The 24,537-nt window shown below is 36.8% G+C and overlaps 4 protein-coding genes across 8 annotated transcripts in view; all 4 read left to right on the plus strand.

Annotated features, from left to right (window-relative positions):
* Positions 1–3,045: 3,045 nt before the first annotated feature.
* Positions 3,046–4,735, plus strand: LOC112145929. The gene is made up of 3 exons (XM_024271419.2): positions 3,046–3,200; positions 3,289–3,341; positions 3,408–4,735. Exons 1-3 carry the CDS (start codon positions 3,178–3,180, stop codon positions 4,598–4,600), a joined length of 1,269 nt encoding a protein of 422 aa, XP_024127187.1. The 5' UTR covers positions 3,046–3,177; the 3' UTR covers positions 4,601–4,735.
* A 1,199-nt stretch (positions 4,736–5,934) lies between these two features.
* LOC112145930 lies at positions 5,935–7,606 on the plus strand. The gene is made up of 4 exons (XM_024271420.2): positions 5,935–6,090; positions 6,174–6,226; positions 6,293–7,483; positions 7,553–7,606. The coding sequence occupies exons 1-3, from the start codon at positions 6,068–6,070 to the stop codon at positions 7,468–7,470; spliced, it is 1,254 nt and encodes a 417-aa protein (XP_024127188.1). The 5' UTR covers positions 5,935–6,067; the 3' UTR covers positions 7,471–7,483; positions 7,553–7,606.
* A 2,201-nt stretch (positions 7,607–9,807) lies between these two features.
* LOC112145932 lies at positions 9,808–11,461 on the plus strand. 2 transcript variants are annotated; one of them, XM_024271421.2, is made up of 4 exons: positions 9,808–9,967; positions 10,048–10,103; positions 10,285–11,365; positions 11,433–11,461. In XM_024271421.2, the coding sequence occupies exons 1-3, from the start codon at positions 9,945–9,947 to the stop codon at positions 11,361–11,363; spliced, it is 1,158 nt and encodes a 385-aa protein (XP_024127189.1). In that variant the 5' UTR covers positions 9,808–9,944; the 3' UTR covers positions 11,364–11,365; positions 11,433–11,461. The 2 variants fall into 2 exon arrangements, with proteins under 2 accessions (XP_024127189.1, XP_036069162.1); XM_036213269.1 differs by lacking the exon at positions 11,433–11,461 and having other exon boundaries at positions 10,285–11,376.
* A 1,554-nt stretch (positions 11,462–13,015) lies between these two features.
* Positions 13,016–24,537, plus strand: part of cep112 (centrosomal protein 112) — an 89,228-nt gene continuing 77,706 nt past the window's right edge. For 2 of the 4 annotated variants that reach the window (XM_024272716.2, XM_036213270.1), the window contains exons 1-6: positions 13,016–13,689; positions 14,044–14,148; positions 14,577–14,767; positions 14,876–15,039; positions 21,608–21,692; positions 23,140–23,214. In XM_024272716.2, the coding sequence (XP_024128484.1) occupies positions 14,049–14,148; positions 14,577–14,767; positions 14,876–15,039; positions 21,608–21,692; positions 23,140–23,214 (615 nt within the window). In that variant the 5' untranslated portion in view covers positions 13,016–13,689; positions 14,044–14,048. Of the gene's footprint in view, positions 13,690–14,043; positions 14,149–14,576; positions 14,768–14,875; positions 15,040–19,185; positions 19,647–21,607; positions 21,693–23,139; positions 23,215–24,537 lie in introns of those variants that run through there. The other 2 variants (XM_024272715.2, XM_024272717.2) reach the window with 2 other exon arrangements.

The following is a 24,537-nucleotide window of genomic DNA, read 5'->3' on the forward strand; positions in this document are numbered from 1 at the left end:
CATTTTTGAGTTGGACAAAAGATTTCAAATCTTGACTAAGGGCTATTGCCCTCTGAAACTTGTACCTCATTTCCAGCAAACTTAAACTTTCCCTGGCCAAACCTGGTTGCATTGGCTTAACTTCGCAATTGTTGGAATTTTCTTTTGAAAATGGGTGTTTCTAGAGTGAGGTTAAACAATTTACAACATTAAGAAATAAAGTGGTTTGGAAAAATAAGAGCTGCTAAAGGTTTAATATATATATTGCAATTGCCAACATCTTCAATTTCTGAAGTATTTCCAAGTAAATGGAAGTCATCAGTTGTGATTCCAATCCACAAAATGGGATTCTTATCTTCCAATTCCAGGCCCATCAGTATTATACCTACAGTGTCAAAAGTTGCAGAGAAACTTTGCCCAACAAATAATTGCTCATCTAAAGAGCTCACCACTCAAACGGCTAACTGCTTCCTTTTGAAAATGTAGTCTATTGGACAAAGGGGGATGGTTAGAGCTGTGTTTCCTGACTTGAAATGCACTTGACACTATAAATCATAAAAGATTATTGACCAAATTCAATTTTTCCAGAAATTTAATCAAATGGATAGAATCGTATCTTTCAAATAGATCTCAGTCTGTTCAAATTATTTTTCTTCTCCTCTTCCTCTGTCCACTTGTGTTCCACAAGTGTCCATCCTAGGCCCCTTGCTATTTTTTCTTTATATAAATGACCTCCCAACAGTCTGTTCAAATGTTTTTACCCAGATGTATGCTGATGATACTGTAACTTATGCACATGGTAACACATTTCAGGTGGCTGAAATTCTCACGGAAGCTATGGGTCATGTTGTAGAATGGTGGGATCAGTCAAGCCTAAAACTCAATGTAAATAAGACAGTTGCAATGTTTTTCTCTAAATCAAACCGTATAAATGCACAGGCAGATGTTTTTGTTATTGGAAAATAATAGAAGTTGTCTCAGAGTTTGAATATCTTGGGGTTTTATTAGACACAAAAATGTCATTTAAGCCACAAATCAAAAGAGTGTGTAACCGTGTTAAATTTAATCTGTCAAATTTTAAATGTATTCGGTCACATTTGTCGCTGCAGTCTGCTATAATGTATATGCATGCAATGGTTTTGACACACATGACATATTGTCTCACAACGTGGTCACAGACCAGCAAAACAGCATTAAAACCCTTAGAGTCATTGTACAAAAAAACAGTAAAAATACTGGATAAGAAACCTTTACGGTATCGCCACAGTGCCATTTTACAAAAACATAAACTTTTAAGCTGGGAAAACTTTATTAAAAACACAAAACTCTGTTCAATAGAATCTTAAATGGTTTTTCATCTCCTCCACTCAAAATACAAGATAACTTTCTACATTCAGTCTGTTTAAAAAGCACATTAGAAACTGGCTTTTATCGCAGCAAACTTGTACACATTAAATTTTAATATGCTCCCCCCTTTAAGTGTTCTGCAATAATGTTTTATATTTGTTTTAATGTGTTGTAATGTATACATAAATATTTTTTAATTTTTTTTATTTTTATCAAAATGTATTTTAGGTGATTGTCTTACATTTGTATTTTTATTGTATATTCTTTTTATTGACATTGATATTTTAAATGTTGTTTTTATTTATTGTTCTTAGGTTGACAATTTTAACATCTGTCCAGTGACAACAGATGAAAAATAGCCGCTGGGCTAATTCTGGTTCATTGAATACAATGCGTTTAATGTGCACTGTCCCTCAAAAATAAAGAAATAAATAAAATTAAAAATTCAATAAATGAGACCTGGAGAAAACCTTCCAAATCATTCACTCCTAAACATAAATATTGGTACAGGTGACATTGAATATTAACTGTGCTAAACAATGTATACCTTGGCACATAGTTTTTTTTTTAACACAACTGAACTACATATCTAAAGTTGAGATTCAGGTGCACTTTTTCTTTTAACTTGCATTCCATTTTAAAGTTATGTCAATATTTTTTTGTGCAATAATAAATCCCAAATGAGTTTTTGCAACATTTCATCGTCTTTATATAAAGATGTAACAGTAAATCTGAACTAGTGTAGTGTGTTTGACTTGTCAAACACTTTTTGACAGTGAATTTAGTTACTAGTTTCTGGTAATGTTATTTTTACCATACATTGGTGTAATAAAGTCGCAGGCATAAATGTATTTTATTTATACAAAATATTGGCATATTTCTTAAATATTTTAAAAAGGATGTGGATTATAAATACAAAAACTCTGTAAAAATGGAAATAGATGTTGCTTATCCTGTTAGGAGTCTTAATAGAATCAAGACACTTTCTCCTGAATCATTTCATTTCACAAACATTGAATATTAAAAGCTGAGAAGTGAGGGTAAAGAGAAATAAAGGAAAGTCTCAGATTTGAGGTGAAATGTTAACTGTAGGGCTATTTGTGTTACTTTGGTAAAAATCAGTTCAGTTTTTTTTGTTTGAAATTTGAATAAACATCACAAAACAGTATTGCTTTTATGATGCCAGATGGACAAACATACACTATTTAATTTTATTTTTGGTTCAAAGATAGCCAGAGAAGAAGGTCCCATTTGATGAGTCTGTCAACTCTTTTGGTTGTGATATAGCTTTACTTACTGCAAATATTGTTAAAAAATATGATACAATAATTGCATAAACTTTTTGTATAACCTAATTAGGTCCAACCTACTTTTTACAGTTTAATTTATTCATGTTTTTTAATCACACCACTTTGCTTCACTTTTGATATTCCATAGCTAGATCTGTTTTCATTGCAAAACAGGCAAGAAAAAAGTTTTCCTGTTGAAATAAATATGCCAAAATGTAAATTAAAGTCACCCATGGGGTACAAGTAACTTTATTTTCACTTTTTTTTTACATTCATCTTCTTTTGATGCACGAGTAGAAGTAAGATTCTTCTTCTTCTGCAGTTTTATGGTGGATACACAAAGCATTACTGCCATCTACTGACATGGAGGAATAATGTTCACCTTTCACACCTGATTAGAAAGAGGACTAATTGTTCCACAAGCACCAGCTGATGATCATCTGGTGAAGATATAAAGGGGAAATTGAAAGACAGCAAATTATATCCACATTTTCCCTCCCAGCTCCTTGTCTAAAGCTGTAGTGCCAGAGGAGCACAGGGGGTTGGTTCTCAGTGTCCAGCCATGGCTTTTGGTATCACTTTGTGGTATGGCTTGTCTTTTGTTTGAGTTCTTATTTGACCAACTTCTTTGGTCAATTGGATGAAAATTAATTGTTTTTCTTCTTAATTACAGGGTTTCCTGGATTTCTTTGCTCTTTAGATGCACTTGTGTTTCAGCTGGAAATGGTATGTATTTTGCATGTTTCACATCTTTCTTGTTCAAATCTAATGCATTTTTTTTTTTCTTTGTAGGGGTTCAATATCGGCCTGCGCATGCTGCAACAAACCTTATGGATGATGGGCATGAAGACCGCTTTCACACCTTGTCTTTTGATGAGGGAAATTTTGATGAAGAGGCTTCAAATAACCAGCCAACTTCAACTTTCCATGCCAGCTTCAACAAACCCTCAGTAAGAGATCCACTGCACATGGTCCCATCTGGACAAAGATTCCCTGAATATCAAACTTTTCCAAACATGGCAATATTTGGTGGAGAGTCCAATCTTGTAGAGCCAATCACATTTCCTTTAAACCAAGGCAACCAGATGGTTGGTCTGACACCACCCAAGCCAGCTTTTGTTCTACCTCAGGCGAACCCTTATGATGCCTACAGTGGCCCTAGTGGAACTGGTTCTGCTGGCCCGTTGACACACTTCAAGCCAAGCCTCACTTCCACCACTTTGTCCTTGCCTCCTCCTAAAGTTCAACCTGCCAGTCCTGGAAGTGGTGAAACAGCAATGTCAGTTGTTTATTACCAACAGCCTGACACTGTATCCAGTCCAAGCAACTTTGATACAAATGAAAACTCAGATCAATTCTTTGAAGAAGTCTTAAACTTTAATACAGGTTACACAGGGCCCCAATCTGCAAGTGATTCAAAGCCACTACAATATTTTCCCTCCTATCCGTCAAAGCCTTCAAAACCTTCTCAACGCTACCCATCTGTGGATACTGGCAGGTGGTATAGTGAGAGTAATGATGTTAATGGACCATGGATTGGAGGTGTACTACAAAAGAAGCTCCCAATGAGGCATTTCTTAAATTCTGCTAAACCACAAAGTCCTGGTCAGAGCAACTCCATTAACCCTGGATCATCTGGCTATGCCACCCCAACATGGAAAGCTGATGATGAAGACTGGATGTTTTCCTTTTTTCCTAAAGTCTTTGAAAATCAAAACTTTGACTTTCTTCATTCAAGCTACCAGCCACAAAACTCTGCCAGCGATCAGATGGACACGGTTTCTAAGGTCTACCAACCTGCCAGAAGCTCAAAGCCTCTTAAAAAACGGATTGTCCACTCTAAAAACGGCTACAAAAGGGGAAGGTTTGTCATGTCTAAGACTGCTTACACTCCAGAATACCAAACAGCACCAGTCCAGGACACCATGGTTTTGCCACCCTTTCAAAGACGACCAAGAAAACGACCAACGGGCATCAAAATCTGAAGAATTTACAAGAAACTTGTCAAACCTGAAAGTATTCATGATCTTTATGTGGCAATTTGTAAACTGAAATTATTTTGCAGGTTGTTATTGAGGTTTCTTCTGAGAAGGAAAATAAAATTGTGCTCTACCAAAAATTTCTAAATTTCATGTGTGAAAGTGAGCGTAAAGCTTCTACACTACAAGCAATTGTGTTGCTGTAGAAATTTCATTAAAATAAAGATCTAATATTGCTGCAGACACACTCAAGTTTCTCTTGAGTTTGCTGCTTCAGTGGAGTGACATGATCAAAGCTTATAGAAGATACTAAAGTAGGGGGTTGTTGACTGACCTCTGAAGTGAATTCTAACCCTTTAACTCCATGACAGGAAAACACCCCCTTTGTTTAAAAAGTTAATTTTTAAAATTGACTCAAGTCTAGCCTCTACCAGTACAAATCATACACAACTGGTCAAGGTTTCCACTTATTCTAAACTTGTGGGAAATGTTTGGTTTAGTTCTGCTTATATCAAGGAATAGGACTTGATTTACTTAAACATGAGACTATGTATAATCCAGCGGGCAGAACAAAAGACATCTCTTGAATAACTTAACTTCAAATCTGAAAAATCTGACTTAATTTGGAAAATGCACTTGCATCTCATCAGTGCAAAGTTGGTTCTAACTAGATTTTTTTATTTTTTGTATACCAATATTGACATTTTTGTGGTTTAGGGTAAATTTCCTTCTAAACCATGAATGCACCAGTATTTTAAGACAGATGCATGATCTTTTAGTAAGTGAATAAAAGAAATAGACATTTACCTTATGGCACCTTAGTCTAAAGAAAATACTTTAATTTATGATACGCCATAAAAATATTTAAAAAGGGGTGTAGTTTAGCTGGTAGAGAATCCATCTGCAAGAAAGACAGATGGTGAGAACACTTTTCTATGTTCGGCAAGTTAATAAGCTCTTTTGCCGAATGATAAACGAAATATTAAACCTTATTTGCATTGCTACTTTCTTCATATATTGTTCTATAATGGTGTACTTGCACTTATAAATTGATTGACCAAAGACTGTAAAATGGCAATTTAACATATTACAGGTCTAATTTTTCTAATTTTCTAATTCAGTAGAGGTGATATGTCGACAAAAGCAAACACATTAGCACACATGACAAAAACCCACAAATTAATCATATTTTTTTTAATACAAAACAAAAAGAAGTTCATTAATTTATTTTTCTCATCTCATTGGTTGTGTTTACCAAATATGCTTTGTCATTGCTTGAGGAGGCGCTGGCTCCCCACCTGTTCCAAATGACCACTGATTGTGCAGAAGCAGCAGCTGTACCAGTAAAGGTATAAAAAGGGGAAATGGAAAGACGAACCATCAAGACAGTTTCTTTTACAGCCCAGCTTTGGTGTGATTGTCTGAAGCTGCAGTGACTGAGGAGTCCAGGGGGTTGCTTCTCAGTGACCAGCGATGGCTTTCTGTCTTATTTTGTGGTATGTTGAATTCTTTTACTTTTAAGTTTTGAATTATAAATATAATGGAAGTTAAACTTATTGATTTCTTCCTCGTTTTCTAGGGTTTCCTGGATTTCTATGCTGTCAAAATACATTTGTGTTTCAGCTGGAAATGGTATGTATATTAACCAAGCTTCCTTATTGAGCCTTGACTTCTCACTTACTCTTTACTTTATAAAAGGGTTTCAGTATCGGCCAGGCTATGCCACGACAAACCTCCTGGATGATCAACATGAAGATGTCCGTAACTCTTTGACCTTTGACGAAGCAAACAAAGACACCTCAAAGTCTCCAACGTCAATTTTATATTTCAGTTTTGATGATCCCTCGGCTCAAACTGGAAAACCACCAGAGATGCAGAATATTCCATTTGTTGAGAAAATTGTAAATGGCATTTCAAGAAAGTGGGATTCAAACCTCTTTGAACCTATCACATTTCCTTTAAAGCCTGGTAATCAGGTTGTTGATTTGACACTGAACAGGCCAGCTCAGGGAAGTCCATTGGATGCTTTCAGTGGTATAAAGCCAGCCCCTATAAGCCTTAGTGGAACTGGATCTTCTGACCCCTTGACAAATCTTAAGCCAAGCCACACTTCAACCTCTTGGTCTATGGCTTCCCCTGGTTTCCTGTCAAAGAAACCTGCAAATAGTGGCAGTGAGGAAACGCACCCGTCACCTTTTCTGTATAGACATGTCTTTGAGGGCTCCAGTCAAAAAGGGATTGGTTCAAGTAAAACTCCAAGCCTGTTTGAGGGAGTGTCTAACCGTGACGCTGAGCATTCTGGGTCTTCGTCTGGAAGTGGTAAACCTCAACTTTTGCCTTCAATGTTTAAGCCTTCTCCAAATCATGCATCCTTCGAAACTGGCAGCCATTTTGGTCAGGGAGATGACTTGATGGGGCTAGAGAAAGTAAACTCAGTTTTACAAAAGAAGCTCCCCATGAAAAATCCTCTAGATTCTAATAACTCTCAGAAATATGGCCAGAGAAACTCTATTGATGCTGACCCATCTACTGCTCATTCCTCTCCAATGTGGAAGCCTTCCTTTGATAGCAAAGAATGGATGATGTTCCCCTTCTTCTTCAACATGGTTGACAACTGGAACTTTGACTTTCCTCAAATGGATGTGAAGCCCCAAAAGTCATTGAGTAGCTCAAAGAACAGCAAAGTTTACCAACCAGTTTACAGTATGATGCCTCAAAAGCGGATCATCAACTCCAAGAGCGCCTACAAAAGAGGAAGGTTTGTCTTATCCAAAATGACGTACACTCCAGAACACCAGATGCAACAAATCAAGGATGCCCCTGTCTCGAGCTCTTCCAAAAGACCAACACAACCCCCCCAAGGTGTCAAAATCTAAGGAACACTCAGAGGTAATGTTAAATATTTATGCAGGTTAACACTTTTTCTCCACTTCAGCTAAATTTTTGCCTTTCTTTCAGGTTTCAACTTTGAAGTCGTGCTCTTTGAAAGAAATAAATTGTGTTTTGTATAAACATGCCTCTTGTCCTTTAATGTGAGACTTGAGATATATATATATATATATATATACACACATTTCTTTATATTAACAATTACTTCATGCTTAGTGTTTAAGGTGTTTAACAGGTCTTTTAAAAGGGAAAGGAGCTTGTGTCTCAACCAAGAAGCTTTTGTAAGTGTCTCAAATATTAAGAGAATAAACTGGCCCTATTAAACCCTAAAGCTCAATTCCTACAAAAGGGTTGGCTGAATAGAAGGTGTAGTAATCACAGGAGACTTAAGAGGGGGGGGCCCTCTAGCTTCTCAACGCACAGCATCAAGCTCAAGGCAGCCCTTAATCTGCCTACGCCTACGAAAGTCTCCTCTGGTCTCAGGCATGCTGGGGAAATGGATAACGATGAGATAATAGCCCTGCTTCATAACTTTAATTGACAAACTACAATGCAGTGAAATGGATGAGCATGCTTTACCAACTTTTTTTTTTTTTTTTTTTTCTCAACTGGTCTTCCACAAGAACACTTTCTAACAATGTTTTTAACCATTCTCAACCCCAAAGTGTTTTGATCAATACACATTCCTCTAAAAACCTTCACTCTTGGTATTGGCCCATCTCAACCTGCAAAAACGCACAGTTTCTCACAAGGTGATGGTCATCAGCTAAACACTCTCAATATGCACAATACTGTATATCTTTCAGTTGTGTCCTGTCTCTTATTGACGCTGTCTCCAATATCTACCAGGTCTAATAGATGTTCGTTACCGTTAGAAACCTGTTTCTAGTAGTGGCTGGGCTCCTATAGGATAGGTAGGAAGAGTTCACAAAAATAACTCAATAATTTCTTTAGTGTGCCAAAGGTAATATGTGTGGATATAGTTTAATCTAAAAGGCTTAAGTATAGCATGTTATAGGGCATATATCCCAAAAAGTTTTCTTGTGAGGACCACATAACTTTTCTTCTCTGATGTGGGGCCAGGGTCGGTTTGTAGGTCAACAGTTGAAAAATGCAGCAAACACAGGGTGTATCTAAACGCAAACATTTATAGTTTTCCAGAAAGCCCCACATAGCTAAATTTTAAATATTTCATTTCTGCAATCTTCACAGAAAAAAATAATACAAAGACATTTTAAAAATGAAACCAATAAATAGTCTATCCTCTCCCATCACAATTCAGACTGCAGAAGGGTAGAATAAAAAGTCCCGTTCTATATGGGTCTTGATTGGCCATATTGAGAAAAAAAAAAAGAATCATTGCATCTCTGATAGTGTTTGGGGGGCCAGGCTCAATGTGGAGGTGGGCCGGATCCAGCCGTAGTTTGGGGACCCCTGGTATAGGACCAAAGGTCCTTTAAATCATAGATGTTTCACATCATCTGTAAATAGATTTTGCTCCAAACTATGAAGTATTGGTAGGAGACAAAACAAGCAATACGCAAATTATACTAATTAGGGCAAAATGGTACACTGTTAAAAACCCACTACTAAGAAAATCATATTTTTAACATGTTCCTCTAGCATTATTGTCATGATGGGGGACATACACGAAATAATTTATGTTTAAAACTGCGTGTCTCAGTGCTTTCCAATTGAAATCTTGGTGAATCAGGAGCAGACAAAAATGTCAGTTGATAAAGCTTCTAATTGTTGTGTAGAAACCACAATCGGCAGGCCAAAAGCACCTTGGTTTTCTAAAGAACTACTGCTGCTCTATACAAACTTTGACCAGGAAAAAAAAATCAAAGTTTTCTTTTTAATTTAGCAAACAATGGCATAATTACAAATAAAACATCACTGGGAACGTTTTTACTTTAGATCAAAATATGATTGTTATGGGACTTAAAACAAATTTAACTATACGATCCCTTAAAATGCAAACACCATTACTTAAGTCTATAGAAATTGAAAGTTGTCCTAATTTTTAAAATACTTCAAACAGTAAGCAAAAATACTGCAGCTTGAACAAAACCAAATAATCTGTTTTCTGTTGCTTAAATGGTCAATAAGAGAAATATCAGTAAAATTTAGTGACAGTTTTTTAAACAAGACTTTGATTTGGATCAAAGCTGGTGTTCTTCTCTATTCTTCTTCTTGCAGTTTTTGATGACAATTTACAAGTAGGGGCACATCCGCCACCTGCTGGAGGGGAGTTTATTACTGGAGCTTGAAAAGTTACCACACCTGTCAGCAATGACCACTAACTGGTCTCTGAGTAGCTGCTGGTAAGGACCATATATAAAGAGGAACTATGGGATGTTCAATTATAGGACAGAGCTTATGCTCTAGTTCAGATTTGGTCTGCTTGGTTGGAGCTGAAGCACCTTAGGAGTACAAGGTGTTGTCTTAGTTAAAGATCATGGCTTTTGTACTCATTTTGAGGTAAGTATTGTCTCAAGTTTAACAATTTTTGTGTTGTAATTTAGATTAAAGTTTGCTTTATTTATTTTTTTTTCCTGCAGAGTTTCTTGGCTTTGTTTGCTGTTTACCAGTGGTATTGGTGTAACAGATGCCGTAGGTAATATGATTTAATGCTTAATTAAAATAACAGAACCACTGTTTTGCACTTTCTCCAAACACTTGTAGATTTCATCAACCAGTGTACTGGTATTTGAAATCTAATACCAAAGCTGGTTTTGGAGTGTGAGGCAAATGGTAGGACAGTGGCCTCTAAGTTGTACCCACTTTTATTTATACAGGGGAAGATTATCGGCTCCAAGCAGCCTCAAGAAACCTGGCTGACCATGTGGATGACTTCTCCAACTTCCTCTCCTTTGATGAGGGTACTGAGGAAGTTCCAAAACCTAAGCCCTCCAGCAATTTCTACACAAGCTTCAGAAAACCTTCAGTGATGCAGCCACAGAACTTGGCTGTAACTGGACAAGCCCCTCCAAACAAGTTTAGTGCTCCCAAAGAAAAAGCTGTTGCTGGTGGGTCAATGAAATGGGACTCTAAGCTTTACAAGCCAATTTCAGTTCCTACACGCCAAGATGGCAGCTTGATTCCAACTGCTGTCCAGTCTCAGTTGGCACCACTGGATACTTATGCAAACAGAAATCTAGTTTCTCAGGGTGTTGCTGGGACAAGTGCTTCAAGTAAAAAGGTGCCAAGCAACGCTTTTACATCTCTGTCCATTGTGCCCCCTATTTCTCAGTCCTGGCCAACTGACAGTCAAACTGGAAAAAGAGTCGGTGTGTCAACTGTAAGTTTCCCAAAGGTTGATCTTGGCTCCAGTCCAAGCAGAGGTGGCTCCAGGAAAACTCCAAAGCTTCTCCATGAAGATGCTTTTGATTACAACTCAGGAAATGCTGGGTTTTTACCTAAACATAGTCCAAAACTTTCTCTCCTAAACCCCTATGTGCATGCTAAGCTTCAAGATGATGACTCTGTTGTGAAAGAGTATGGCCAGTCTGAAAACTTTCCATGGACTTCATCTGTTCCCATCCCCTCGATGTGGAATCCTTCATTTCAAAGCACAGGGCCCAAGTCTTCACCCAAAGACTGGATGATGGTTTCACCCTTTTCTGGTGCTGGTAGACCGAGCCGACAGCCACAAAACTCAGTGACCAGCAACCGGAAAATTAAGGTCCTTGAGGGGGTCAGCCAGCCAACTCTTCAAAGTTCATCTAAGAAACGCATCGTCCACACTAAAAATGGTTACAAGAGAGGAAGGGTTCTCTTTACAAAAACTGCTTATACTCCAGAATATGAAGTGCCACAGATGATGGATACCATGGAAAGGCCAACACAAGACTCTGAAACTTGGCGCAAACATTAAAGGTAAACCTTATCTATTGCTGTTGGCTACATGTGGCATATGTATATATAATCACCCTTGTATTTTCAGGTTCCTGTGATTATGCAAAGTCAGTATTTTTGAAATAAAACTTTTTAAATACTAGTTGTGTCTTTGAATCCATTTGCTGAAATATGTTCCCTGATAATTTAATCAATTGCATCAGTTTTATATTGAACATCTGTCCATCAAAATGTAAATGTATGCATTACCTTGGCACTGAAATCCTTGTTTCCCGAAACCCCTGTAAGAAAAGGTACATTATGAATATTCTCTCCTCTAAATGGTCCTTTCAAATGTTTCACATCTCTAAATTGAACAGAAAAGGGACAAATCGTTATTTCGTGACTGGTCGAGGCTGCATCGTGGAACTCACCAGATGAAGTCCGTACAGTGGCTGCAGAACGTCGGCTGCTTGAAAAACCTCGCAGTAAACTTGTGGTTTTTGACTTCATGTACATTCTTCTGTCGCAGAGCCCCTTTCCGCGCGAACCTATTTCCAACCCCGGCCGAGTCGTTGTAATGTAAAAGATGGTCAGCCATCATTAGGAGGGCGAAAAACGACACAAGAAAAATCACAAGTTTTGTAATCCCCGACGCCTGTGATGCTGTGAGCGCGAGGGCTGCCTTCCTCTTGCTGTTGACAGTTCACGCCTCTCCTCCGGTCCAGCGCTGAGCGCGTCTTTTCATTCAAAATGACGTTGGACAAGCGCGCTGTTACGTCCTGTGGGAATAATGGGGCTTCAGTGTTTTACTTTGCTCTGTGGATGTTCAAAAGCGGTCACACCTTTGAATATAACTCAAGCATTTGCTTTCCTTCCCTAGGTTTGAATAACTTTTTATGGATTGTAAGCATAAGAAACAAAAGTATAACTGCAATTCAATGTGATTTATATATTTTAATTATGTAACTACAAATGGGTGATGTGTGCTAAACATATTGCAGTAGTGCGATTTGGCCAACCTAGACCTAACCATATTTAACACATTTTTTTTTAATAAATTAAAGATTAAATAAGAAGGCAGCAAACTTCCAGACTGACGACCTCAAATGCCACAGTTGCTAATCGCCATCATGTGGACATTTGGTGTATTTCACGAATTTATAGCAAAATGACAGCCCACTTATTCTTTTTCAGTGGTGAAATGCAATCAATTAAATAAGAAAGAAAAGGATAAAATTGATGTTTTAGAAACTAAATATGACCTGATCAATTTGTATACATAAACTAGTATTAGTATCAGGCAGAAAATGAAACTGCCATATTTAATTAGACATTTTTCCCCTTGCAGTAGGAAGATCTTGTCAAAGGATGTTTTATTTTGAAAGGAACTTGTATGTACTGCCCTGCTGTCAAGAATATAGAAGTTAAATAGATAACTTTAACTCTGTTCAGTTGTAGATATTTAAAGGTTAGAATCTATAAATGAGTGACCTAGTGGTCACAGACAATAAATAAAATGTTTATTTTAATTTATTTTATTACTATTTTTTAGATTTTATTTATTTTCACTTTTACAAGATGTAGCAAAAAAAAAAAAAAAAACAGATATACAAACACATTAAAAAGTAAGTGCAGTAAGAGGCAAAAAAAACCCATGTGGGCTTATGTTGGAGCCTCTACCTAATAAATTGACATAAAATACACTTTACACATCTTAAAAAATGAAACAAAAACATTTGGATTTCATAATACAATCAAGTTATCATCAGGGATTGCCTTGAACTTTTTTTTTAAATAAAATGTTGGATTTTTTCCAAATAAAGTGGGACTTTGAGGCTCTGGCTTGGTTTTGTTTGCAGAGCCCTGTAACAGAAGATACTATTAATTTGGGAAATCAAGTATGTTTTCTCAGAAAAAAAAGTATTGGGTTTATTTTAAATTCACTGTTTGGCAGCATTTAGATGAAAGAGTAATGCAAAAAAACAAAAAAAGTTGAAACAACTGAAACAAAAAAAATGAGACAGGCAAATACAGTGGAAGCAAAACACTAAATCAAAAAAGAAAATAAACAGGTTAAGAGACAAAGTAAAAAAAAAAGTAATAAACATTTAGCCTAATTGTGTATTGTTGCTTATACTTGCATGAAGCTGTTTTAGTTTTACTTATTTATTTAGCCTGAAAATGTGATGGGGATCTGTCAAAGTTGACCTCCTTTGACCAAAGCGCCGCAGCAGAGAGCCAGCAGCTCCAAGATCTCCCAAGTACAACCGAAGAAGAAGAACGCGTCGCCACGGAAACGGATGTGTCGTAAAGCGAAGACGCAAAAGTTTGAATCAACTCGAGCGGCGAAATCTGTGCTGATGGTAAAATTATCTTTTTTTTTCTTTACAATTTGTGTTACATTTTGGCATTTATTGTTCATCTTTTCAACGCATTGTTGTTAGTTTATAGAAGATGATAAAAAAGAAAGCCGCGAACGTTGTTTATTTAGGCTCGTTCTAGCTTAGCTAACTTTTCTGCACATCTAAAGCTTATTTTTTGTCAATATGCGTGGCTTTTGATGTATTGCCATGGCAACGCCATTGCCGTCGGATTTAATGAATCTAGTTTTTCGTTTTGGCCAGATAACTGGTCAGAAATTGGCACTTAGAAACTGTGAACTTTCCTTTTTTTGTTTTTATGAATTGACCACATTTTGGTGATGTTATTCTGTCAAGTCACAATGAACAAACACGAAGATTCACCGGAAAGACTGGACACCGAGTTTGACCACATCCTGCTGGACATGAAGCCCTACGTCCTGAAACACCCCATCAAAACAGGTGACAAAGTTTTGGTTTATCTGAACAAAGTAAAGAATTCACTGTAACCAATTTGACATTTATTTCAAACATAAAAAAGGCAAAAATCTTCTTTAAGACAGAAAAACGTTCACGTTTGAATTTTTTAGAGAAAACGGATGCCCAAATCCATGAAATGCTATACTTCTAAAGTAATGTCTTGCATTTTTTTCTGCCTAGCAACTGGTTTCAGGTAGTTTTAAATGAATAATTCTTGCTCTCATTAATGAATGTTCCCGTTTTGTTTTAGTTTACATTGCTGTTAGTAGAAAAAAATGTGTCTTTCATACCCCCAAATCCTGTAATATATGAGCTTTTTAACATGGTTATAAATTATTTTAACAAACTATAATGAATTAATATAATATTTAAGCCTTCTGACTTTATTCTACTTATATATGTTGTGTCAGAACGCCAGCGTTGCGCAGTGTGGATCAAGAAACTGTGCGATCCAGCATCATGTGGCTCAGGTCTGACAGGCCTGAAAAACCGCAACTTGTATGCCCGCCTGCTTCTTCATATGCTCAAAAGAGGGGTTTTGGAGGGTCCATTTACCAGCAAACCTGGACCTGGAACCCTCAAGACTGTCCCTGCCTACATGGTAAGAGTTAACTCACTAACAATACCAGTTTTTTTCCCACTATTTTTATGCTTTTTTTTTCTTTAGTTATAAAGCAACAAAACATTATTTTTAACTCTACATTCATAGTCCATCTACTTTGGTGAACCACTGACTGGTCAGTCTGTGGAGAGGATCAACAGAGGGCTTCCTGACTGGGTGACAGGAGAACTGGGGGCCTCTGCAGATGACAGTTTGGTTATGGATCTACTTAAGGACAAGTACAGCTCAACACCCATTAAAAGTCATCACAGGTACTTCAACACTTTTATTTTTTTACAAACCTGCCAGAATAGATATATTAAAGGAAAATGGATTGCTATATTATGATAGAGGAACTACAAGATTTAAGCATCTGAGATAAATGTCCAGTTTTATTCACTTGTAATTTCACTTGTTCGATGATTTATCTTAGTGAATACTCTGTCTATTGACATTTTCAAATTATTGACTTATATGCAGTATAATGTAAATATAGTGTTCCAAAGGCAGTGTTTTTTTAAATGGTGGGGTGAGAGGGGGTGGTACAACCCGAGGATCATGCTATTTATGGGGGGCTTACAGATGCAGCAGCGCAAGAGCCAAGTAGAGAGAGAACGAGAGACAACATCAACACGAAACGAGAGACATTAGAAAAAAAAGAAAAAACTGGAACCATTTGACTTTTTATAGTATAAAGGAAGAGAGTCTGCAGGAAATAGTTCCATATGGCTCCAGAACCAACCTGTCCAGACACCTGAGAACTGAGAGAATCTTCTCTTAAACAGAGCAGATCATCACTGATTACATCCTCAAAGCTGAGACATTTTTATCTTTTTTAATGTTATTGTGAATAAAAGTCTTCATTTATTGGTTTTGCACACTTTAGTTTGTATTTTGGGTTGTGGTTGCAGAGTTTTGTGTTGTTGACTTCAAATGTGTTTTAAAGGAAAAAAGCTTAAAATGTATAGAGTTAAAAACTGAATTGGTAACAGCTAGTTCTTTTTTCATTTATTTTGTACATTTTATCTAGAATGCATGAATAACAGCATATACATAATACACACGTTATACAAATAAAAAAAACATGTTTACATTAGTTATGGATTTTGAGCATAATCCTACGTAAAGTAATACTATCTTATTATTGGTTAGTTGAATAAATGTGTCATGAACTCATTAAAATTGGAATTAAATAAATAAATGTGACATTAACTACTTAAAATATTAATTATTTACATGTAAGAAATGAATTTACTTATTTCACTATTTATTTATTCTCTTTTGGTCCAACGTTGGAACACTTCATGAATCAATTTAATCTGTCGAGTTTACCTGTTAAAGTCAATGGGCGGGACCTAGCGCCTGATTGGTTGCCCTTCCCATCAGGGGAAGATAAATCAATCCCAGAAAAACTGATATTGGTGTGTCTTGTGGTTTTTACGCCCTGGGGCCAAAGAAACAGTGGAGCATTTTTTTCTAAATTTGCAGTCACTGTTTGGTTAATATTTGTATGAAAGGTTTGAAATTGTTTCAGTAACATCAACAAATACCTATAGCTTGCATACTACGTGCTCTGGGTCAGAAGATTGTTGTATTCATTTATTTCAATTTGAAACATTTGGTCCTCCTTATGTTGGATATGGTTTTATTTCTTTTTTTTCCTACAGATGGAATTTTTAAAACTGTGTGAGAAAGACTTTTAGTGCTACTTTAGAAAGTAATTTTCAGCAAAGCTGAAAGTTTCTCATAACACTGAGAGGTTGATTGAAGGCTGTCTTAAATTCATTTGTGCTATTTGATAAAACAGCTGCAAAAAACTTTATTAAACTTTAAGATTAACAGATATTAAGAAATATCCTGTCGGTCATCACCAGGTTTGCTCACATTGTACCTGCTATTTTGGTCCATTGCTCCTTGCAGATCTTCTCAAGAGCTATGATGTTTTTTAGCTTTTGCTGGGTAACACATTTTTAACTACCTCCACAGATTCTCTTTTGGACTGAGGTAGAGAGACTGGCTAGTCCACAACAGAACCTTCAAATGCTTTTTATGTCACTGTGTCTGGGAGATCCAGCATGATATCCTCAATCCTCTCAGTGATGGAGGAAGTTTTTGCCCAAATCTCACCACACGTGGCCTCAATGTGAATCACTTTTCCTGTCCCCTGTACAGAGAAGTAACCCTAAACCATGATGTTTCCACCCCCGTGCTTCAGTGGGAACTGTGTTAGCTCAGCATTCTGCCTCTTCTAAACATGGCACGTTACATTTAAACCAAAGAGTTCCAATTTTGTCTCATCTGACCATATGACATATGATCTTGTATTTCTTCTATTTTTTTTAAATAATTGCTTCAACAGTTGATCTCTTCTCATCAAGTTGTTTTACCTTTTGTAGATTGGTTCATCCCAGTTGTGTTTAGGTCCACAATCTTATTTCTGGTGTCCTTTGACAGCTCTTTGGTCTTGGTCATAGTGGAGAGGCTACAATCTGACTGTTTAAGCGTGTGGAAAGTTTTTTTTTTTTTAATACAAGTAACCAGTTCATGATGAACATTACAGACTTCTCTCATCTTTTTAAATGGACTATCCTGCAGAAGTGGTGACTTTTTTTTTTCTACTGTAGCAACAAAGGCAGAGGAAATGGTAGGGTGGCTCAGAAGGTCTTTTTTTGTTTCTATAATATGATGGTTGCTTCTATAGAACTGGCCACTGGGATAAGGAATTGAACCATTCAGTTACAGTTGCTCGACTGCTTTTTAAGGACACAAGCATGTCTATAAGCATTTGAAGTCAAAGTGGTGCACTAAATCATCCATCATCCTAACAGGCTCAGGGACCTTTCTTCTGACTGCTGGCATTTTGGGACCTTGACAAAGTGATGTTAGTAATGCTTCATGGTTTTTCATTCCAATTCAGAAGGAGAGGCAAATCAGAGCCTTGTGGCTTCTTCTGTTCATTAGCATAATAAAAAGAGAGCACTGTAGTAGGGAGAGCTTAATATACACCAGAGCACTGCATAAGAGAGGGTACAAGCCCACTGCTGCCATATTTAATCCAAACTTTTCTGTCTGGGTTGTGGAATTATGTCACTATGATTAGGCGCTGCAGTGCTTAGCGGCGTCATCTTACTGCTAGATAGTTGCTGGGTGGCCTTTTTAAGTTTCCTCGCTCAGCCTAAACCTATCAAGGATAGGCTAACCCAAAAAGTTAGCTCTTTAATGGCTAAAACAGCTTTTTCCTTGTATGGCCATTCAAAACTTTCCATTCTTTCCTCTGGAAACATGTCTTCGATGATAATTTTGCTCTAACACCAGCATTTGGATTCTTCTAGCTCACATTTCAATCAAGTTGGCCCCACTTCCCAGATGAGGATCAACTTGTTTTTGGAGTTTGAAATCTGCTTTCTGGTGTAACAGTGTGGAATATCTGTCTCTCACTCTTACTGTGATTAAGATAAGTAGAAGAAAGAGGTGTAACTTCATTCATTACCTCACCTACTTGACAAAATACAATCGTGCTGCCACAAACGATTATTTTAATAGTCGACTAATCACCAACTATTTGTTTTTCCAATTAGTCAAAAAATCATGCCCAAAGTGGATGTAAAACACACATCTTAACCATCATTAGCTTAAAAATAACTAAAAACTAGATATATAGAATTGCGTGCAACAATGCTAGTGTGAATGCTGTTAGCTTAATTTGGCTGCTGAAGATGCTGAAATTGCTAGCTAAAAATGCTGAAATCGCTGTAGGTAAAGGTGAAAACCCTGAAGCTGATAGCCAGCTAAAATATAAGTTTTAGTGCCAAATTAGCCTAAAAAACTGAAAAAGCTAAGTTAGCCAAAGTAGCTTGCATGTAGCTGAAATATTAGCCAAACTCCAAAATAGCCTGAAGAACCTTAATAAATCCCCAAATAATCCAAAAAACTAACATAATGTCTTTATAATTTTCAGTATTACTACACTCTGACTCCATATAATATAAAGTAACAACTAATCGACTATTGACATTCATTCATTCACTATTAAATTAGACGTTTACTATTTTAATAGTTGATTTGTTGTCAATTAGTCGTCTGATCTTGGCAGCCCTAAAATACAATTACTTTTTTTTTTTACATTTTGATGTTTTCTAATTCGTTACACTTAAAGGACTCATATATGTAATGTTTGGCATTTTGATTATTAATGTTGTTCGGCATGCACATTTTCTTCATGATTAAGAAGTGGCCCAAAAAAAAAATATCTAAATGAAAGATGTGATGTTCCCATTTTGGCCACTAGATGGAGGTACTGCTTCATCTGTAGTTTTTGTTCAGTCCCAAGAATGCTGAAGGAAAGATGGTAAAAGTCACAACACCACCAAACTTTGTGCTTTTTCTGTTGAGTTAAACAGGAAGTAAGTTTTTATGAGTCACATGGTGTTTTGTGGAGAAGAATAATGACAAAGATGGTGGAGTTTGTGGGTAGATTTTGACAGCTTCCATCCTTTTTCTTGGTGATTTCTATTTTTTGTGTCATTTTCTGTGTGCTGAAATAATTAAAGACATCTTCCACTTTCATCTTTTTTTTTATCTTTAAAACCCTCTGCTGCAATAATGAGTGTCATTAATCTAAGCATCTCATGAATGAAAGAAGCTAAGCACAAGTGTTTACTGTTGAGGAGTTGATTCTCTTTGTTGTTGTAGATGCCAAATGTCTCTCCCTGACAGACCCGAGTTTCCTCTGATCTCCTCTCCAGGTGGTGTTGGCTTATGGTGAAGGGTGCGCAGGGGCACAGGGATGTTTGTGTCCCAAGGTCAGGCTCTTTTTCCCGGGGGGTGCCCAAGGCTGAGACCTGGGCCCGCTGGCTCTGCACCTGGAGGTCAGGCAGGGGTACGGATGTCAGGCTGCTTTAATCAGCCAAGCTGCAGCTTCTGAGGCTTTACATGCTGGTGTTCTCATTTTTTTTTTTTTTGTGAATGTGTGTTGCTGTGGCCTGACTTCCCTGCGCTTTGATCTGTGAGCCTCAGACTCCAGACACATCTGATTCAATTATCCTCATCCACCTGTTGACTTAGAGGCCCAAAATTGCAAAGCCCAGCCCTTCCATCCAAATTACATAGCTGTGCGTGTGCATGGAGAGGCTGTCTGAGTGCTCAAAAACTGAAGTTCTTTGTTTAGATGCTTCTGAAAACCCTATTATTTTAAAACTCTAAATGCAGATCTATAAACTAATGTTTATATTGTCACAAAATATAATCTCACTTATTATGTTTTCAGTAGGCTGGACACTAAACTTCATTTAGGGTGCAGAAACTTACACTTTATACTGTAATATTTTGTATATATCAATAACAAAAATCAGTCTAAAAGTTTCCAAGTTCCTTATATAAAAGTAATATTAGATAAAAGAACTTTCATGTGAGCGTGAATCTTAGATTTCATTTAAAGGAAAAAAGTAGGTCAGGAAACGTATCAATTTCTTGGTTTCTTCTCACTGATTGATCACCATAGACTAAGAACAACAACAAAAAAAACTTAAAACTGACACAATTTCAAACATCTACCATGTTTATTTCATTAGATAATAATGATTGATTTATTATTTATTTTGTATTTGTTCATTTATTTGACAGGGACATTGCACATTAAAAAGCATTGCTGCCAATGCACCCGAGTTAGCTTGAGAACTATTTTTCAACTGCTGTTCCTGGACTGATGGTAAAGTTAGAATTAGAAACAAAATTCAATACAAGCATAAAGAGAAAAAAACAACACACACGAACAAATGAGTCTACAAAGTAACTGCATTTAAATCTGGTCATTACTATTGACTGTATAAGAGAACTGGACCGAGCGAGTGTGATGTCATCAACGTCAGTAAACAGTACAAGTTTGAGTCAACATTTCTATGGCAACCACCAATCAGAAATGAGTTTTTTTTTAAGATACATCTTATCTGTATGATTATGTCAAATATTGAGCACAGATCAAAATACTCTAGCAATCGGAGGCCCTCTCACTATTTGAGGTATCTTAAAATGCAACACAGCATGTTCCTCTTTTAAATACAGACCTGACACTTTTTGTTTTTGCTTTAAGACATGTTTTTGACTGTTGATCATAGATCTCTATAAACCATCTTTGCATGATATTCAATGCAAATTCTGCTTTCTTTTTCCTCACTGAGAACCTAACGAGAAAACTGTCTGTGACAGAGGAGGTTCATCACTCACCGCAGCACCAGGGATGCTAGAAAAATTTCACTGCAAGGAGAAAAGCCCATAGGATCTAACAGAGTGTGGTACTAGACTGGAGAAAGTAATGTGATGTCTTTATAAGAAGGCAGATTTTTTTTCTCTCTGGCTTTGGACTTACGTCTGCTTTTTTTTTTCTCCCTTTAACATCTTCATTCAATCAGCGTGAGTGGGCTAATAGAGCCTGGTGTGTCTGTTTAATGAGACTGGGGTGGATATGTGTGGTGCTGAAGAAAAAAAAAGTCATGCATCTGTTAGTGTAAGTCATTGCATTTTTTTACGTGAACGGTTTCACGAGCGAAAGCTGAGGGATGTGGTTATTGATGGTGCGAGTGTACGAAAATGATGAGGTAAGTCGTAGTGTGGTGCAGCATGTGCGGCGCAGGAGAAACGATTGAAAGACGGGCCAGACTTTTATTGTTTAGACGAGATAAATTAGTAAACCACAAACGGTGCAATCGCTGCCAGATGGAGATTTGTGTAGAGGGCGCAGCAGGGCTTCCATACAGACAAATGAGGAGACTTGAACAATAAATACTGATGTGTTTTTTTCTTGTCTTTAGTTTATATAGTTAATATGTGCCATTTTTCTTTCAGGAGAAGGTTTTATGAAGAGATGAACCTTTCTCGACCCATGTCTCCCAGTCTACCCTTAGCGGGACCCAGACAGGATGTCAGAATGGTTGGTTTGTCACCATACTTTACTCTAAAATCCTACAAAAACACAAACAGGTTTATTTAGATCTTACTCTAATAATTAATGTGTATTCAACATGAAGTATGTTTTTTTTCACTTGAACTAAAAAAAATATTTTGTTCAATTGTATCACACTCTAGTTTAGGTTAATTTACTAGACTAGTAGCTTAAACTAACCAGTTTCAATAAAATGTTCACACACACACAGAAAAGTAATTTAAAATGTATCTTAAAATACTTCTCCAACACTCCTCTACACAATAGTTTACAAACAGAACCTGATGGGAATTTTGACTTCAAATGGTCTGAAAATGTCCACATGGTGATGTTTTTTGGAAAGTATGTCTCTATCATACTAAAATAGATCATTTTAGGAAGTAGCAGGCATCTGAGACTGTAACCCCAAATGTTACAAGTGGATAATCCAGTTACGTAATGCTCAAATCAGGATTAAAAAATATGAAACATCATATGAAGACTATTATTAATCATTCAAAGATAGAAAAATACATAGGGATGTGTGAAATTACAATCGGCTCTATTTCCCACATATATATATTTTTCTAATATGTAAGTGTATTTCTCTCATAAAAGAAAGCATGTCTGCACCATAAATACATCTATCTATAAAAAAAATGCTGGAATAATATATTAAAAACACCAAATACCTATAATTCATTAGTACAACTGATGGGTTGGCCTAAAATGATTTAATTTGATACACAAATGAAACATTAGTTTTGGTTTATTGATACTTGGATACTACTACTATTTCAACCAGAAGGGAAATTCACTCTTGACCTGTTTAATTTTTCCGTAGCTGTCAGTCAGTGATGTTCTGCTGAAGTCCGCCTCTTTTCCACATTCCCATCTGATCCCAATCTCATTTAACAACACCTTGGATATTTTTATGTATCAGCTTTGCTCAAATTCAACTTAAGTAAACAGATTGTATCAATAAAACCTCTCAAAGCGTTTTAGATCTACTGTCTGAACGAATCGGGAGTTTGTAACAACAGGCCCGGACAAACCCGAATGACAGCCAGCCTAACTACACATGCCCTTTTAGTGGAATTTACTGCACCACGGAAATGAAGTGGAACGGCTGAACATCTGGAGTGCTGCATGCTAGAAGGAGAATGATGGAGACAATGGGGTGGTGTGGCGTTGGAGGGTAGCAAACAAAGATTTCCAGAATGTCTGTTAGCTTTTTAAGGATCTGTTGTCTCCAAGAGCAGGAATTTTGACAAGTCAGCAGGAAATGATGATAACCTCCTTCAGTGCATGTTTTTTTTTTTTTTTTTTTTTCCCCTCGGACCAAACTAACAATCATTGTGCCATCAAAAACATTTAACCTCATTGTTCCTATTAAACTCAAACTCTGTAAACTTCAAATATGTTGATGAACCCCCTCCCTCTTGTACCTTCTCAGATGGAGGCTCTAAAGACAGATGAATCTCCTGAAGACAGCGACCTGGAGGCTCCTCTCAACAGTTGGAACATGGGGGTGAGTGCAGGGATGCAGCTGTCAACCGGATGCCACTCATTGTTGGTTGCAATTTATTTTCCACAAGTTCATTTTGGTTTCTTTTTATACAAAGCGCTCATGGCTGACTTTGACTTTGAAGTGTCTGTTTTGTTCCTTAAAGTCCCAGTCCAATAAAAATCCTGTTTTTAGCATGATTTCGTGGCAGTTTTCTAATGATGGAGGACACATGTAAAATAATTTAAGATTAAAACTGGATTTCTGAGTATTTTTTTTTTATTTAAGTCCTAATGGATCAGGAGCACATAAAAACTTGCCGATTGAAAAACCTAAGTATATATTTTTTGATTGATTTTAAAAACATTCCCAGTGGTATTTTAATTATGATTATGTCGTTTTTTAGCCAAAACTAAAGAAGCTATTTTCTAGGACATAGTGTCTGCAGAGCGGCAGTAGTTGTGAATTGTGGGCAGGACCGTCGGTGCTGAACAACCCCCCTCCTTTCCCTTCCCCGTGTCCGAGAGTTCTCTGTTTACACACTCTCCTGCTAGCTTACAGCCCCTCACACCCTCAACCTATCATTTCTAGTACAAGAAAAATGGCGAATGCCCAACATATTTTCTACATCACAAATGCGCTCTTTTTCAAACAGCATTTTGAGGAAATAAATACTCGGTAATCAATTTTTAACTTAATTGTCTTAATTTATGCCATAAGAACATGTTAAAACAGCAAATACACAATTTTCATCAAAGTGACACTTTAAATGGGCCAAAATATGATTTTCTTAAGTTTTTCAGAGTTAACTATATCTATATAAATTATCATATATCTCCTTTGGAACACTAAAAAACGAATTATTTATGAAATATAAGTTATTTTTTCTGACTCTTTTTATACCCGGAAGAAAAACGACTCGATCTATGAGGCTCCGCCTTTCGCTTCCAGAGGGTGCCACCCACTTCATGACGTCATCCTTGAGCCGACGTGTCACCCATGAAAAAATTAGGGGAATTATTTATTTATTTTTTTAAATATTGATTTAGGCCCACATACAGTGCAGCTCAGGTGTTTATCCCCAAAATTTGGCACAAACCAATGGTCAAAATGGTCAAAAAATGCAGACAACACCAATAGATGAACATTTCAGGATTTATTGAAATGATGACATATAATCTCCATATCAAAAATCCTCTTCGCTTTCATGCGGATCCATTTACCTTTCTGCCATTGCTCAATAATCCATATTTAAACCAGTTCTCCCAATTCGTTGCTCGGTTTTCCACCAGGAAATAGTCTGTTCCCTTTCTCCTGCCGTCATCCCAATGTCCTCCGTCTGTACCA

The sequence above is a fragment of the Oryzias melastigma genome, linkage group LG8, assembly GCF_002922805.2.
Source record: "Oryzias melastigma strain HK-1 linkage group LG8, ASM292280v2, whole genome shotgun sequence".
In the NCBI taxonomy this organism is placed as follows: Eukaryota; Metazoa; Chordata; class Actinopteri; order Beloniformes; family Adrianichthyidae; genus Oryzias; species Oryzias melastigma.